This window comes from Physella acuta, unplaced genomic scaffold (genome assembly GCF_028476545.2).
Source record: "Physella acuta isolate Inbredline_101_S28 unplaced genomic scaffold, ASM2847654v3 ptg000995l, whole genome shotgun sequence".
NCBI lineage: Eukaryota > Metazoa > Mollusca > Gastropoda > Physidae > Physella > Physella acuta.
The window spans coordinates 62,641-80,193 of NW_026732512.1; the positions used below are offsets into that span (position 1 = coordinate 62,641).

General features: G+C 35.4%; 2 protein-coding genes across 5 annotated transcripts; one reads left to right on the forward strand and one right to left on the reverse strand.

Moving 5' to 3' along the window:
• Nucleotides 1–127: 127 nt before the first annotated feature.
• LOC131954403 (U4/U6 small nuclear ribonucleoprotein Prp4-like) lies at nucleotides 128–13,587 on the reverse strand. 2 transcript variants are annotated; one of them, XM_059318048.1, is made up of 16 exons: nucleotides 13,401–13,587; nucleotides 9,137–9,305; nucleotides 8,080–8,156; nucleotides 7,781–7,853; nucleotides 6,368–6,492; nucleotides 6,179–6,258; nucleotides 5,878–5,971; nucleotides 5,649–5,743; nucleotides 5,057–5,115; nucleotides 4,076–4,199; nucleotides 3,099–3,191; nucleotides 2,689–2,811; nucleotides 1,345–1,452; nucleotides 924–1,042; nucleotides 765–814; nucleotides 128–361 (listed from the first exon to the last, which is right to left on the reverse strand). In XM_059318048.1, exons 2-16 carry the CDS (start codon nucleotides 9,291–9,293, stop codon nucleotides 203–205), a joined length of 1,536 nt encoding a protein of 511 aa, XP_059174031.1. In that variant the 5' UTR covers nucleotides 9,294–9,305; nucleotides 13,401–13,587; the 3' UTR covers nucleotides 128–202. The 2 variants fall into 2 exon arrangements, with proteins under 2 accessions (XP_059174031.1, XP_059174030.1); XM_059318047.1 differs by having other exon boundaries at nucleotides 9,137–9,334; nucleotides 13,401–13,586.
• LOC131954406 (uncharacterized) lies at nucleotides 13,582–17,518 on the forward strand. Of its 3 annotated transcripts, none has more exons than XM_059318058.1 (3): nucleotides 13,582–13,600; nucleotides 16,412–17,241; nucleotides 17,339–17,518. In XM_059318058.1, exons 2-3 carry the CDS (start codon nucleotides 16,457–16,459, stop codon nucleotides 17,418–17,420), a joined length of 867 nt encoding a protein of 288 aa, XP_059174041.1. In that variant the 5' UTR covers nucleotides 13,582–13,600; nucleotides 16,412–16,456; the 3' UTR covers nucleotides 17,421–17,518. The 3 variants fall into 3 exon arrangements, with proteins under 3 accessions (XP_059174041.1, XP_059174040.1, XP_059174039.1); XM_059318057.1 differs by lacking the exon at nucleotides 13,582–13,600 and adding an exon at nucleotides 13,638–13,784; XM_059318056.1 differs by lacking the exon at nucleotides 13,582–13,600 and adding an exon at nucleotides 13,639–13,896.
• Nucleotides 17,519–17,553: the final 35 nt, after the last annotated feature.

Here is a 17,553-nt window from a genome sequence, read left to right on the forward strand (position 1 = left end):
TCTGCTTGTGTTATTACTAGACAGCCAAGGTGCAAATGTCAATTATATCATGTGAAGATCAGATGTACACAATTTTCTATACACTATACTTTAGATCATGCTTTTATAAATAAGCCTAAAATACTTGTAAAAAGTTTTAAGACAATTGTAGTACATATGAATTTATTGAACATTAAAAAAATGAAAACATTTGTATGTGTTATCACAATCCAGCTCCGTGCTCAGACACCCACAGTTTGAACGTACGGTCGTACGAGCATGTGGCCAGGTACTTGAGGTCACTAGATATGTCCAGTCCCATGATCCTACTCTCATGTCCAGCTAAAGTCTTCAATGGTGCCCATGTGGGATGTGCCCAGATCTAGACCACACAAAATTGCATTAGATGAAAATAATTTTTCTTAAAATGCCTGTCACAGCTAAGGTTAATTATTTTAAATATGATAGAAACATTTTATTTCTACAATGGGTTAGGCTGACAGACTAGATAAATTACAAACACGATTTTTTTTTAAATAGTTGTCCATCACAGGTTTAGATATAAGTTTAGTTGTTCCATCCTAAGTACATGATAAACACTACACAATAAGTAATTACTTCAACCTTACTGTGGCTGTCTTTTCCTAGGTTAATCAAACAACACTACAAATTAATTTGTTAAAAATGGCTGTTTTTCCTAGGTTAATCACACGCTACAAATTAATTAGTTAAAAATGGCTGTCTTTTCCTAGGTTAATCAAACAACACTATAAATTAAAACTTACCTTGGCTGTCCCATCATAGGATGCAGTTACCAAGTAGTTGCCATGATGGGCTGGGGAAATAAATAAATCAACCTTTTACTTTTTTTGCATCACTTTGAAAACTGTGACAAATGCTTATAATGTTGCACTGATAAATGAAGATAAATTAAAGTGACATACGTTGGAATTTGACCACAGAAACAATGTTTGTATGTGAGGGTACGGTGTAGACACACTTCCTCTGTCGCAGGTCCCAGATCTTTGTGCTGTTGTCTTCACTACCAGTGGCAGCATGAAACCTGAGGAAAACATTCAGCTTAGGTTGACAGAACTAGTCATGGTTTATTGGGATCGGATCTAAACCTACAGATTCCAAATAGGGGAACTAGTTTTTTAGGTTTGATCCAAAACTACAGAAGGTTTAGGATTTGATCCAAAACTACAGAATCCCTGACAAAATACAGAATACTAGGTTCATAGCTCTGACTGAGAACACAAACAAAACCCTAAAGAGTACACATTTGTGCAACTGGTAAATTCTTAAATAACAGAACTGAAGTACTGAATGTATTATTTTAAAAAAAATAGCTTCCATAATTACCCATCATCACTGAAATCAACGGCCAACACAGGCTTTAAATGTCCCTCTAAAAACATAACACAGCGTCCAGAGCGGAGGTCCCACACTCTACCGTAAGCATCAAGGCCTCTGGAAGAAAAATTACCAGGTATCAACAAAAATACATTTAACTCCTTCAATAATAAATTAAAATGCCTGGTTTATTTGATAGTAAAAATAGTTTTTTCAAAAGGTTAGTTGAAAGATTACATAAAAGTATATAACTAATTATTTGCAGGGATTTATTTTTAAAAATTAACCCTGAAACATCACTAACAAAATTGAACATTGATTACTTAAAATTAATTTTTTTTTTTATTAATAAAGAGAGTTGTTACTGTCTTTTGAGATAAGTAGATACCATAAACAATAAAATAAAATAGTTCACGAAATCCTCTCAAGATATAAAGTGAAAATATGTCAGGCTACCCTGTGATAGATAAAGCACCATCACACTGAAAAGCCTACCCTGTGATAGATAAAGCACCATCACACTGAAAAGCCTACCCTGTGATAGATAAAGCACCATCACACTATAACACCTACCCTGTGATAGATAAAGCACCATCACACTATAACACCTACCCTGTGATAGATAAAGCACCAACACACTATAACACCTACCCTGTGATAGATAAAGCACCAACACACTATACCACCTACCCTGTGATAGATAAAGCACCATCACACTATACCACCTACCCTGTGATAGATAAAGCACCATCACACTATACCACCTACCCTGTGATAGATAAAGCACCATCACACTATAGCACCTACCCTGTGATAGATAAAGCACCATCACACTGAAAAGCCTACCCTGTGATAGATAAAGCACCATCACACTGAAAAGCCTACCCTGTGATAGATAAAGCACCATCAGACTATAACACCTACCCTGTGATAGATAAAGCACCATCACACTGAAAAGCCTACCCTGTGATAGATAAAGCACCATCACACTGAAAAGCCTACCCTGTGATAGATAAAGCACCATCACACTATACCACCTACCCTGTGATAGATAAAGCACCATCACACTGAAAAGCCTACCCTGTGATAGATAAAGCACCATCACACTATACCACCTACCCTGTGATAGATAAAGCACCATCACACTATAGCACCTACCCTGTGATAGATAAAGCACCATCACACTGAAAAGCCTACCCTGTGATAGATAAAGCACCATCACACTATACCACCTACCCTGTGATAGATAAAGCACCATCACACTGAAAAGCCTACCCTGTGATAGATAAAGCACCATCACACTATACCACCTACCCTGTGATAGATAAAGCACCATCACACTATACCACCTACCCTGTGATAGATAAAGCACCATCACACTGAAAAGCTATGTCATAGACTGGACCACTGTGGCCTTCCTGATGGAGAACTTCCTCTTGTACTTCAAGGTCCCAAAGTCGCCAGGAGTTGTCAAAGCTGGAAAATAGAAGTTGAGTTTCCAGATCAAGGGAAATAATTCAAGTTCTTCAGATCAAGGGAAATAATTAAAGTACTTCAGATCAAGGGAAATAATTAAAGTACTTTTTAAAGATAAAGAGAAACAATTACTTGAGCAACATTAAAGGAAATAACTCAATTTTTTAGATCAAGGGAAATAAATCAATTAAGATCAAGGGAGATAAATGTTAGCAAAGCTGTAGGAAGTGTATATTTACAAACAAAAGAACCGTAAATAGCAAATATAAAAAAACAATTTTTTTTACCAGCATGTGGCTAAGAACCTTCCAGAAGGATGGTACTTGACCCTTGACACACGATATGGCGCATGACCTTCAATGTCTGCCACTGGCTCTTCACTGTAACAGTAAAAATTGGCTAGTTAGGTTTTCTTTATATGGAACGTTTCACAAGTTTGATGATCTGTAGGGAGATTTAAACATAGCTGATCAAACTATGGATTAATTCAGCAGCTTTATGACCAGCTTCTTCAACTATCCTTAACTTTCTGCAGTAAACATTCAGGCTAGGGCACACAAGTCCCAGGGGCCTGATAATAGACTTGTTGTGATTTGAACTGCAGACCTTTGGTATAGTGATGGTGGCTCTACCAGCTTGACCACAAGGATAGCTAGTTATGACTCAATTTGCCTTAAGTAAACATGACAGATACTTATTAATGATAAGGTTCTCATGGACCACAATAAAATGTGCCTACCTTTCAAGACTCCACAACTTGACTGTGCCATCCTGGTCACATGAGGCCATATGGACCACAATAAAATGTGCCTACCTTTCAAGACTCCACAACTTGACTGTGCCATCCTGGCCACATGAGGCCATATGGACCACAATAAAATGTGCCTACCTTTCAAGACTCCACAACTTGACTGTGCCATCCTGGCCACATGAGGTTATATGGACCACAATAAAATGTGCCTACCTTTCAAGACTCCACAACTTGACTGTGCCATCCTGGCCACATGAGGTCATATGGACCACAATAAAATGTGCCTACCTTTCAAGACTCCACAACTTGACTGTGCCATCCTGGCCACATGAGGCCATATGGACCACAATAAAATGTGCCTACCTTTCAAGACTCCACAACTTGACTGTGCCATCCTGGCCACATGAGGTCATATGGACCACAATAAAATGTGCCTACCTTTCAAGACTCCACAACTTGACTGTGCCATCCTGGCCACATGAGGCCATATGGACCACAATAAAATGTGCCTACCTTTCAAGACTCCACAACTTGACTGTGCCATCCTGGCCACATGAGGCCATACAACATAAATTGTTGTCCAGGCTGAGGGTGGCTTGTGGGTGGAACACAATGGAGCCCACGTTACAGTTGTGACCTGGTGGGGACAAGTTACAGGTATACAGACAGGTGATAAATTACAGGTACATAGACAGGTGATAAAGTGCAGGTGACAAAATACAGGTACATAAACAGGTGACAAAATGCAGGTGACAAAACACAGGTACATTGACAGGTGGCAAAATACAGGTACATAGACAGGTGACAAAGTGCAGGTGACAAAATACAGGTACATAAACAGGTGACAAAATGCAGGTGACAAAACACAGGTACATTGACAGGTGGCAAAATACAGGTACATAGACAGGTGACAAAATACAGGTACATAGACAGGTGACAAAATACAGGTACATAGACAGGTGACAAAATACAGGTACATTGAGAGGTGACAATATACAGGTACATAGACAGGTGACAAAATACAGGTACATTGAGAGGTGACAATATACAGGTACATTGAGAGGTGACAAAATACAGGTACATTGAGAGGTGACAATATACAGGTACATTGAGAGGTGACAATATACAGTTACATCAACAGGTGACAAAATACAGTTATATAGACAGGTGACAACATACATGTAAACATTGAAATGATGGTATTTAACTAATCGCCCCACCCATACTTAAATAAACACAAGTTGACCATATCAAAAAACAAAGGACAGGCTAACTTAAACACATGTTGACCCTACAGAGAAACAAAGGACAGGCTAACTTAAACACATGTTGACCCTATAGAGAAACAAAGGACAGGCTAACTTAAACACATGTTGACCCTATAGAGAAACAAAGGACAGGCTAACTTAAACACATGTTGACCCTATAGAGAAACAAAGGACAGGCTAACTTAAACACATGTTGACCCTATAGAGAAACAAAGGACAGGCTAACCTCGGAGATTCCTGATAAAAGTACAGTCAGGAATAGACCAGAGCTTACACAAGCCAGACCTGGGGAAACAAATGTTGTGTGGCAACTTAAAATATTACAGCTTACTGACTATTTAAAACAAATATTTCACAGTTAATAGACTACATGGAGAAATGAATACACTGAATTGATAAGTATGTATTTCATGCAGGAATTACTTCTTAGTTTATAAGTATTTTATGGGACGGCAAGGCCTAGCAGTAGAGTGCTTAAGACTGCTAACTCAAAAAGTCTTGAGTTCAAAGTCAGGTTCAAATCAGTAGATTGTCCTTGAGTCAATCCAATTCTGATGGGTACCTAAGTCACGCTTAGGGAAAGTAAAGACAGCTGCGCAATATTGCTGACCACGCTATCCTTTCATATGCTGAGGTCCCTGAAACAGGTAACTCTACTTCAATTGCCCCATGGGCTGTCAGGTTCAAAATGGGAATTTTATACTATAATTATAGTGGTATTAAGACCTGTCTCAACAGGCAAACCATTTTTAATACATTTCAACTCAAAAATTTTTACAATGAAAGTGAAAGGACTAGATAAGAACAGCACAACTCACCAGGAAGCAGTGGCTAGAATCTGTGAGTTGGGGCTGAAGGAACAGTAGGAAATGGGGCGGCTGTCTCCTATCTGGCTGCAATCATTGGTCACTGACTGAAAGGTCAAAGATTGTTGACAGTTAAAATAAACATGTATCATATCAATGGAAAATTGCAATCTCACTAGGAAACTCTGATGTCATCAGTCAAATGCCATGTGTTGTCATTAGATAAGTAATTTGAGTTTACCCTGATTTTCTTCTGTAAGTGCTGGACCTCAGCTTGCTTCTGTGTCAGGGGAGCTAACTTATCTGCTTTTTGTTGCTGAATTCTCTTTGAAGCCCTGAAATATTTGTTCAAGTAATCTTTTAATATAAGTTTAATATAACAACGTAACAGTTTTTGTTTATTATTATAAGCCAAGTTACTAAACTAGTTTTTAAAAAATTAAACACCCTATACCACATGAAGAAATTAATTAAGTGAAACAACACAAATTCAAAAATGTATTGAGTACTGGGCTATCCAGTACCTCACACAACAAACTCACCTGCGTATTGAGTACTGAGCTATCCAGTATCTGGCATCTTTAAGACTGGCAGGCCCCTCGTGGTACCAAGTGATGTTGTCCTGAAACAAGCACACAAATCAACTTTCTATTGTAATGTAATGTAATGAAGTGGTAGAGCCCACAACAGTTAATTCAGGAACCACAACACAATATTCTCATTAGAGTTACCTCCTCCTTCTTCTTCAGCTCTTTTTGTTTTTCTTCTTTTTTCCTTTTGATGGCACTTTCTCCAAGCTCAACTAAAAGTTTCCTCAGTCTCTCTCTTCTCTCTGCTGGTCCTTCACCAAACAGACCTTTAAAAAAAATATTTCAAATCTTTGCTTGTAATACCAAAAAACGCAATACCTTAATCAATGGGATAAATTTTGATCAAAATGCTTGTAGATGTAATGCAATTTTGAAAGAAAAATTTTACTGGTGGATACTAGGGCAAAAAGAAAAGTTTAAGGCTGCCTCTGGGAAACTGTCAAAGAATGAAGTCATAATTTGATCCTAATATTTTTGAATATCCCTTGGGAAAATTTATTTGTTCACCTTTTACTAACAATATTGAGATGTTATTAACCCTTTGAGCCCTGGCCTCCCTGGCCTAATTTCTCCCATTTCCTGAGCTCCCAGGGTAAAACCAATTTTCACTTATCTGCTTCTAAATTTGCCTATAACTTTTGAACCATTTAAGATAATCAAGCCAAATTTGGTATCCAGACTCAGGATCAAACAATAATGCAGCAAGATTCTGAAATTCTTTATTTGTTTACAATGTATGAACAGAACAATGTATATAAAACGAACACGTACTTATTGTTTTGATAGAACATAGAAGAAACCAATTTACATTTAGTAATTGTTTTGTTATTAGTGATACCTGGCCATACTAGTTCATCGCCAGAAGTCCACTTTTGTGTGATAACTTTCAAAACAGTTATCACTGCCGGACCCGATGCAAAGAAAAGCTTCGCATGTTTTTCTCCAGTAAACTTTTTTTTTTCGTTTCGGCAAGTCGTTTTCCTTGACACCACGTGCATCATAATGTACAAGAACAGTTTCATTGTCACTATCAATTTCAATGTCACTGAGTTCAGTCTCAAATTCAACGTCACTATCATCATAATATAGACCAGGAATATTATCTTCTTCATCAGAATCAATAAGTAGATGTATTGCCTGAGATGCAGTCATTCTACTTCTTTTGTTGATATTTCGGTCTTTTGCTTCATCTTTTGCACCAACTTTATGTGCTTAAGTCGATGGCTGTGGCTCAGCTTTTCGTTTCGGCGGCATTTCTACGAAATGTAAACACTTTCACTTTTCCTAAAATCTATTTTTAGAATCATAATCACGCACTAAAAGACATATGCGCAGTTTTAGTCAGTCTTCCGCTAATTATATTTAATTAGATGGTATACCGGCTGCTAGGAATATGACGCTAGATCATCGGGCCGGAAAAACGGCTTTTCGGACATATATGCCTAATGTTGAAGCCGGTTTACCGGCCTGGCGGGCTCAAAGGGTTAAGACATCTTATGTCAACATTAGTGTATATGAGCTGATTAAGTCAAATTTTTAAAAAGTCCAACATACATATAGGTTCTCCGATCTGTCTCAAGTTGGCCTTGACCTCAGAATCATCTGTTGAGACTTGGATTGTCCTAGCCTGAGATAAAATTAAAAAGGGAGGAAACCAAAAATTAGTGCTGTCAAGTTAAGGTTACTGGTTGGTAGGGGTTGTATGAATGATATGAAAGAATTTTTTTTTTAAGTATAACATTGCCATTTTTCAGCTGATATAATTGTTTAAAAAAATTTTAAATGGTCATTTCTCAGCTTATGAAATTATAATCAATCCAAATGATAAAAAACTTAAAGTGTATTTTACTCACCCTCTTTCTCTTTTCAAACTCAGCCAAGGCTTCGGCTTGCACAGCTGACTCACTTGCTTCAAGGTCAAAGTGACCTCCTGATATACATAATACATCAGCTCATTAGCTGCACTATATTACAACATAAGGTTTTATCATATAGCCACAAACTATTCTCTCAGGTTACTCCATCATTTTACTGAGTCAGCGAAAACTGACAGACTGAACCACCAACAAAACTAAGGACCAACAAACAGCTAAAGAAATTTATTAAATAATTAAATACTGGACTCAATAACCAATGTCTGTATCAAACAAAACAAAACCAGAAACATACACATAGACAAAACCAGAAACATACCCATAGACAAAACCAGAAACATACCCATAGACAAAACCAGAAACATACCCATAGACAAAACCAGAAACATACCCATAGACAAAACCAGAAACATACCCATAGACAAAACCAGAAACATACCCATAGACAAAACCAGAAACATACCCATAGACAAAACCAGAAACATACCCATAGACAAAACCAGAAACATACCCATAGACAAAACCAGAAACATACCCATAGACAAAACCAGAAACATACCCATAGACAAAACCAGAAACATACCCATAGACAAAACCAGAAACATACCCATAGACAAAACCAGAAACATACCCATAGACAAAACCAGAAACATACCCATAGACAAAACCAGAAACATACCCATAGACAAAACGAGAAACATACCCATAGACAAAACCAGAAACATACCCATAGACAAAACGAGAAACATACCCATAGACAAAACCAGAAACATACCCATAGACAAAACGAGAAACATACCCATAGACAAAACACTAACCTATCCAGACAAAAGAGTAACAAACTCTACTCACAAAACAATAGTTAGACAAAACAGTAACCAACCCATATACACACAAAACAGTAACCAACCCATATACACACAAAACAGTAACCAACCCATATACACACAAAACAGTAACCAACCCATACACATTAAACAGAACCCAGTGCACAGATAAGGGAATAATCATGCTATCCACAGACAAATGTATTCACCATCTGTTATGTTAATGTGTCCAGCCTCTTTCCCGGCTTCTACAGCAGCAGTCACACTGCTCCTGTCACCGCCACCTTTGGCTGTGGACTCCAGACTACCATAATGGATCACTCTCTGGCGCTTGACAAAGGCTGGTCCGCTTTCATCATCAGACATTCTTTGACACAACTCAATGTAAAAACAGAGCTTTCTTTAATCTGAAAAGTCAATTCATTTGATAATGTATTTAAGTTTTAAATTTTTAAGTTTCTAAGTACTAAACAAACTATAGAACTGACACTCATGCATGCTACATACTATTTTAGTTCATTCTAGAACTTCCATTGAAAGTTTGCCTAATTTTTTTGTTTTTTAGCGATTTTTTTTAATGTCGTGAGTCCTATCGAAAATTTTCACATGTCCAATAGTCCAGTCATCAAAATATAGTTATGTTATATACTGAAAATTTACTTAGAAATTCTAATGTAGCAATAATAATCAGAAAATGTGTGCAGATTATTCTGAGATTATTGAAAAGATATTATTATTATTATTATTTGTGTGTGTATTTAGATTAGCATTACAATTAATTAGTCAATTACAGAGGGGGGAAAAAACTTGTTTTTTTTTATAAGTAGTATAAGATATACTGTAGGCCTATCGCAATCGCCCGGACCGGACGCTTGACTTCCGACGATTTTTCGGCCAAATTCCAGAGACCTTCTACTAATTAGTTTTTAAAATGTTTACCACGCGCAAAATGGCGGGACTTTCACATTATAACAACAAGCTATAGGTGGCAGGGCTATATATGCCAGAAAAGCATTTTAAAATTTGCGTTGGAGAATGAAGGCTAAATTTAAAAGTTGGTTTCATCAAAAATACTAGAACTTTTTAAATATAGATTTCCCTATTACAAAATTGATTTCCCTACTAAAGCATTATTAGTTTTATCAGTCTATGAAAAAATAAATCAAATATAGTCAACCCTTTTTTTTATAAGAGTGGCCAAAAAATGACAACCAAATTTTTTTTATTTTTTTGACCACGTGACCGCTATTTGATGATCACTAGTGGGGAAATCTGGGTACATGGCCACTTAAAAAGTCTAACCGCATTTGTGGTTCTCTTTAGCTTCAAGTGCCTTCAGGGGTAAGAAGAGTTGTCATGGAGAGATGTGTTGTCCATGGCAGTGAGTGTCAATAAATATTAAATTAAGGGGTAATTTAGTTTAAAACGAACTAAAAACTTCAAAATTAGTCCCTAATGGATTAAATATGGATGTCTATCATTCAGTAGTCATGTTTAATTTGAAATTTGGGTAAATTCTAGATTTAGTAAGAAAACTCTATACTCTATAGTAGTTTTTCTTACTAAATCTAAAATTTACGCAATTTTCAATATAAACATGACCACTGAATAATAGACATCCATATTTAATCCATTAGGCACTAATTTTGAAGTTTTTAGTTCATTTTAAACTAAATTACTTAATTTAATATTTATTGACACTCACTGCCATGGCCAACACATCTCTCCATGACAACTCTTCTAACCCTTGATGCTTAAGAAAACCACAAATCAGGTTAGACTTTTTAAGTGGCCATGCACCCAGAGTTCCTCACTAGTGATCTCAAATAGCGGTCACGTGGTTTTTAAAAAATAAAAATAAATTGGTTGTGATATGAGAGCCGATCTTATAAAAAAAGTGCCAACAATATTTGCTTTCTTTTTACATAGACTGATAGACTTAATAATGCTTTACTTATATGATCATTTTTGTACCTATATAGTTGATATTTTTCAAATTCTATTAATTTTAATGAAACCAACTTTTGAATTTAGCCTCCGGTCTCCAAACCAAATTTTAAAATGCTTTTCTGGCACATCTAACCCTGCCACCTATTGTTTGTTGTTATGACACGGAAATCCCGCCATGTTGCGCGTGGTAAACATTTTTAAATGTAATTAGTTGAAGGTCTCTGGAATTTGGCCGAAAAATCACCGGAAATCAAACGTCCGGTCCGGGCGCCATATTGTTGTTAGCAACCGACCACGCCTCCAAGTTAGCGAGAAATACTACTCTATAGTTTTAGTTAGTTATAGTTATAGTATGTAGATCTAGATTGATTTAGTTGTGTAGTAGTCTGGCGCATTGCTTAGATGGTAGGATTGACCTCTGACCCTGAAACGTCACGCGTCGTTTTCTGACGGGTTTTACGTTTATTTTAGGGGTCCCATCCACGACAAATGAAAAAACTGTTTATATCGCAAATTCTCATCATTATTTTAATGCAAATTGCTAATAAAATGGATAATATGCCTTAGAATGCCAGAAAAAATCGCAAGATTCGTGGTTGTAAATAATGAGAGCATGTCTAGTGGAGCACTCTCCGTAAAAACTGAACCGCTGCCAAAAACGACCGACTAACGGGGAAAACGGCTCGACTAACTGTACATTAATATATAATTGATATATTTATCATGTATATTTACAGTATTTTTGATTACTTTTTCCAAAATCTCACTCGAGGATGAGGTACCCCGCTGACATTTCTATCCGCTATTTTTAGTATCATGACGTCATTGTTACGCTAGTTACCTCACAGAAACAACTAGTTTTTGTTTTTTGCGGAATGAACTGTTAAATCTAGTATTTTAATTATAATTCAATTGTAGCATGTGCGGAAAAAGTAAAATTATGGACATTATTATTGTATTAGTAATTTTATTAGTATATTGATTTTTTTTCTTCACTGTGGGCCAACAGTTGCTGCATTCGTGACCTGTGGTTAACCTCGTCAACGCTGCGTGGCCTATTCGTTTATATAATCAGTGATGCTCGTTCAGTGGCCTTTTTCAAAGCTAGGCCTAATTACGGGCGATTTTTAGACTTAATTGATCGGCCGTTAGCCTTTTTCATTGCTGCGTATTTAAAAAAATGCTCGTTCAGCGGCCTTTTTTTTTTTTGCGCTAAATAATCTGTTTACGGGCATTTTAAACGTTTATTTATTTATTTTTTTAAAGCTAGACGTAGATCTAGTTTTAAAAAAAATAATTTTCATACAGCTGGCTGTCTAGCATGCCTCCTAATGATATGTGAACTTTTAAAAAAATGACCGAACTTTAAAAAAAATGTCCAGAAGTAGGGAAGTAGGTCTGTTTTTCAATTTGCTTGAAGAAGGGGGGGGGAGGGAAGAGAGAGAGAAGTGAAGACACCGACCATCTCGTGTACGCGTGTTCATTCTATGACGTGTACTATAGGCCTGCTGAACTCACGGTGACCCGCGACCGTGGTGGGATTTTTCAACCACAGGATAGTAAACGTAAGCAAGCAATCACGCGAGTGACGATGTTTGGAGATTTTATTTTTAAAAAAAAATCACATACGTCATGTTTTCAAGATGAAAAAAAATGTAATGTAAAAAAAAAAAGACACTAATACCATGTATGAACCTCAGCTGCCACACTGTTGACTCGATATAAAGTGATTGAGTGTAAAATGTATTTTTATTTATAAACTATCTTAACTATTACACTATCATATTATTTTATGCATATATTATTTAAAATTAGGATTTGAAATAAAAATATTTATTATGGTCATTTGATTTATGCAGGTGCTCATTATTTCATAAAATGGTATGAATAACATGTAGAGTAGAATTTAATAAATAATAAAATAACTAGATCTAGTTTTATTATCAACCAGTTGCTTTTTGTTCAGTTACTTTTTGTTATTTTCCGGTGAGTAAATAACCTAAGCTGACGCAATTACCATGGCGGGAATTAATAGCTCGTGTACACACGTCCACGACGTAATGTTATGCCGGTCGAGGGGCTAAAACACGGTTTTGTCTTTCATTTTCCAATATCGGAAAAATTTTAAATTCTCTCTTTTCTCGTCAACCGAGTAAGCTAGATATTTTAATGTGGTGTCAAATGTTCTCTTAAGGGGTAAGGAACTTAATGGTGTATTTGAAATAACAGAATATTTTATTTAAAAAAATCCATAATTCAACCTATTGTGTAGGCTTATCAGTCAAAATTTTTTAAAGGGAATAAAATTTTAATCAGGAAGCTCACTTAGATTCTAGATTCTAGATCTAGATCTAGCTAGATCTACATCTCGTCATCTAGATCTAGATTCTAGATCTAGTAATTTTAAAGTTTAAAGTATTTTTTTTTTCAATTTTAAAAAGTACAAGTAGATCTACTAATTAAACTAAAATAATTAATTAGGCCTAGATCTAGTAATTACTAATTACTCTACACTCTACTTACTAGATCTGAGTACAGTTAAATTACACTAAACTGTGTAAGGAAATAGATCTAGACTTCTACTTGAAATACAATACTTTCATTAAATAAACAATGTCAAAATTTGTTTTAAAATCGTTCCATGGAAGCAGACATGTTTGTTTTAAAAAGTGTAACTTCAGATTTTCCAAAAGTAACATCGGCTTTTTTTCGAAAATAAAGAGGTGCTTTTAGGCTACACTACACCTAGTATTCTAGATCTATTCTAGATCTAGATCTACTAGATCTATCTATTGTCTAGTATAGATCTAGATCTAGATGTCTAGCTCACTAGCTCAGTCATAGATTCTAAGTCATAGCTGTAGCTAGCTAGTTTTACTAGATCTAGATTCTAGATCTAGAATCTAGGTTTGGGTCTTATCTCGTAGTATCTCACAAACTACTGAACTAGAGATCATAATAATAAATTTTTAATAATAATATTAAATTATTATCTACGGCGTTACGCTTTGCGGCTACGGTATCTAGAAATCTACTATTTAATTATCATTAACTAGATCTAGATTTATTATCTATTCTAATATTAATATTCTATCTATAGATCTAGTATAATTTATAATATAATAGATTATAGATCTGTGTCTATTAGATCTTCTTAGTTTTATTTATTTAGATCTAGATTCTAGGTCTCAGATTATCATTGATTATGCTACTGAAATACTGAAATGAAAATGACAATATATTTTTGACAATTTTTATCTTTACCTAGCTAGGCCAATGCAAAAATTTAATTTCAGTAAAACAATATAATAGTTACATATTTGGATAGGGGCTGTCAATCTGATTACAGATCAGTTTGAATTTTCAAAATCTGACCATAAACAAAAAAGTTATGAATTTTTTAGTCATTAAAAAACAGCAGTTTTTTCAGACAACCGGGGTAGACCCTGAAAGAGGAAAAATACTGGGAGGGTATGGACCAAATTTTTAAGCGTTTTTCACTAAAAGTGGTATAAAAGCCAGAATACTTTATCAATTGATGTAATTTTAAGACATTTTATAGATTTTTGTATGCTGAATCCAATTATGCTATTTTAAAAAGTGTCCTTCGATTACTCAACCTACTAATCTCATAGATTATGTAATACCCCCCTTTCAATTTTTTTTAAACATCTAATAATCAATGTGATAAGAAGTCATTCTTTACCCCTCCCCACCACCACACATCATCTATATATATAACTAGCCGTCCCGGCCAGGCCCTGCTCTGGCTTCTGTGAAAAACCTTTCTGTTAAAGACCATTACCTGTGTGTTTAGTAATCATCATAAACCCGGCATTGCCCACCCAAACCACAACCAACCAAAACCAAAACAACAAAACGCAAACATAACGCTAACACAATTACAAATACAAACGAAAACAAAAACCTAACATCAAACCCAACCACAAACACCAATACCAACAAAAAAAAAAAACGAAAAAGCAAACGAAAACAAACCAAATCCAAACGCAAAACCAACCAAAAACACAAATACAAACCCAAAGAAAAAAACACAAACAAAAAACGAAAAAAGAAAGAACAAAAACGAACGAAATCAAAACGCAACCACTAACGCAAACCCACCTAAACACAAAGAAAACACTAACGCGAACATAAACGCCCGGGGCGGAATCACCTGTTTTAGCTTAATGAACGACTATAGTACCCCAACTTATTCAGTCTTTTGCACTCACTTAAACGAACGCGCCTGTTTCAATTTAATGAAAAATTTTAATACTCCAAGCTTATTAGTAAAATACCTACAACATTTGCACTTGATCAATCCCCGCTAATTATGTAATTATTTTTTTTCCCAACACCAAAACAAAGTAATTAAAAAGTAAATTATTTTCGACTAATGCAATGGTTTTATAAAGGGAAGTAATTTTGTTTTCCTAATTTATCAAAGGGAAGTAAGTGCTATAGGACTAAATAAAGACATAATTAGAATTTTTGTAAAAGATGATATTTTTTTAAAACTTGTGTTTAATGAACATGCCGACAATTATTACTATAATTTGAAAAATGAAAATTATTTCCCAACACTTTCAATAGTAATTTTTTAGCTCATAAATTTAGACAAATGCGCACGATAATTTTCTAACACTTAAATCCATACAATTCCAACGACAAACATATGCATTACATACAGAACTGAGCTTTATATATTAGATTCTCTTCTGGGAGCGCTAGAAAACAAGCTGTAAACGCGCTCCCTACCTCCCCACCCCTACATGGTTTTAGTGAGCTGTGTTCACTCTAAATGTTTACAAGCAGAGCCAACGATTTTAAACGTAGGGGGGGGGGGAAGGAAGGGGGGGGGGGTTATGGTCCTTAACGAGCTACATAGTGTTTTAAAGAAATATTTTCAGTGTCAGCGTTGGTACTGTCGAATTCACAAATTATGAATTACTGAAAATTAAAAACAACTAAATAGCGGCGTATGTTATGCCGCGGGACGGCTCGTAACCAATAAACCAATAGCCAGACCCCCAAAAAACTGTTGTTTTTTTGTTTTTTTCTTTTAAAATTATTAACTGAGCTTGGTCATCATAAAATTTATACTGATCAATTTCTAATACACTTTATAAAAGCAGTTTCTAAAACACGAAGGTAATAAAATTCAGCGTAGATCTATATTATTTAAAATTACCTTAGATAAAAACTTTTTCTGAACACCCCCCCCCCCCCCCCCCATTCTCAAAATTCTAATTCCACTTTACCCCCTAATAGTTTGATGTCATTTATGGATAATCCCAAATAAACTAATATGTTTCATGTATCCTACATTATTTTTAAAATTTCAGATGTGTTGTATTTTCAATAAAACCCATTTTTATGTATTACAAAGCTACGTATATAATTGTGTAGGCAGGTCTGTAGAATTCAAATAATGACATTTTTTTAAAACTCATTTACTTTTTTAAATTTATATTCTATTGATATATACTTAGCTATCTTAATGTACACTAAACAGTTATCGCTATTTTCAGATAAACTATTTAAGAGGACTATATTGACGTGTTAAGCCATAAAAAATGGATGGCTGTGGAGATTCAACAAACCAGGATTCTGTGGAACAAAAGCAGGATGGAGCAACACCAAATGAATGCTTCAGTTCATTTGGACTAAGCTTTGAGAAAAAGATTCTTAGGGCAGGCAATGGTTTTATCAAACCAGTCCATCAGTCATTGTGTACAGTTGATGTCATCTGTGAGTCTCATGTTGAGCAAGAAAGGATCACTATGACAAATCTAGGTCTTAGTTGTGGTGAAAATATTGAGCTCAAGTTAGGTTCTGCTAAAACCCATTTCATGTCTGCTGTGGAGAAGTGCATCACGACAATGTCAGAAGGGGAAACTGCATATTTTAACATAAATCTAACAGAATCACAGACATTTTCTATTAAAATAAGCCTCAAAAAATTTTCACAGGAAAAGCCAATCTGGCAACTATCATCCCAAGAAAAATATAACCTTTCCCTGGCACATAAAGAGAAAGGCACACATTTTTTTAACAGTGGGAACATTGAGGCTGCTTTTCTTCAATATTGCCTGGCTGTAAAGTACTTGATCTGCATCCAAGAGTGTTCCTCTGTGCTCAAGACAGACCTTGAGCCTGAAGTGGAGGCCAGAAAAAAAGTATACTTAGCTCTTAAAACAATTTGTTATCTGAATATTGCAGCGTGTCATAGTAAAGTGAACAATCATCACCATGTGATCGCAGCATGCAACCATGTTCTTGAGCTAGACAAAACCAATGTCAAGGCTTTGTACAGACGTGCAAAGGCTTTTAAAGATTGCAACATGATTGAGGAAGCTAAGTAAGTAATAAAAACGTATGTTTTTAACCCTAAAGTTACTGACGGTTAAAAAAATATTTTGATTAGGCCTAACTATTTGAAACCTTTTTTTTTTCAGGAAAGATCTACAACAGGCGCTTAAATATGATACCCGCAGCAAGGCAGTAGCTGACCTTCTACAAGAATTCTCTATAAAATAACTTCAAGTTCAACATTTTCTCTGTGATGCTCAATAAATACTGTACTTAACATATGCAAAACAGTACCAAAAAAAGGGAACAAATTTGTTTTGTAAAATTTATTTAATTTAAATAAGCCATGCACATAGTTAAT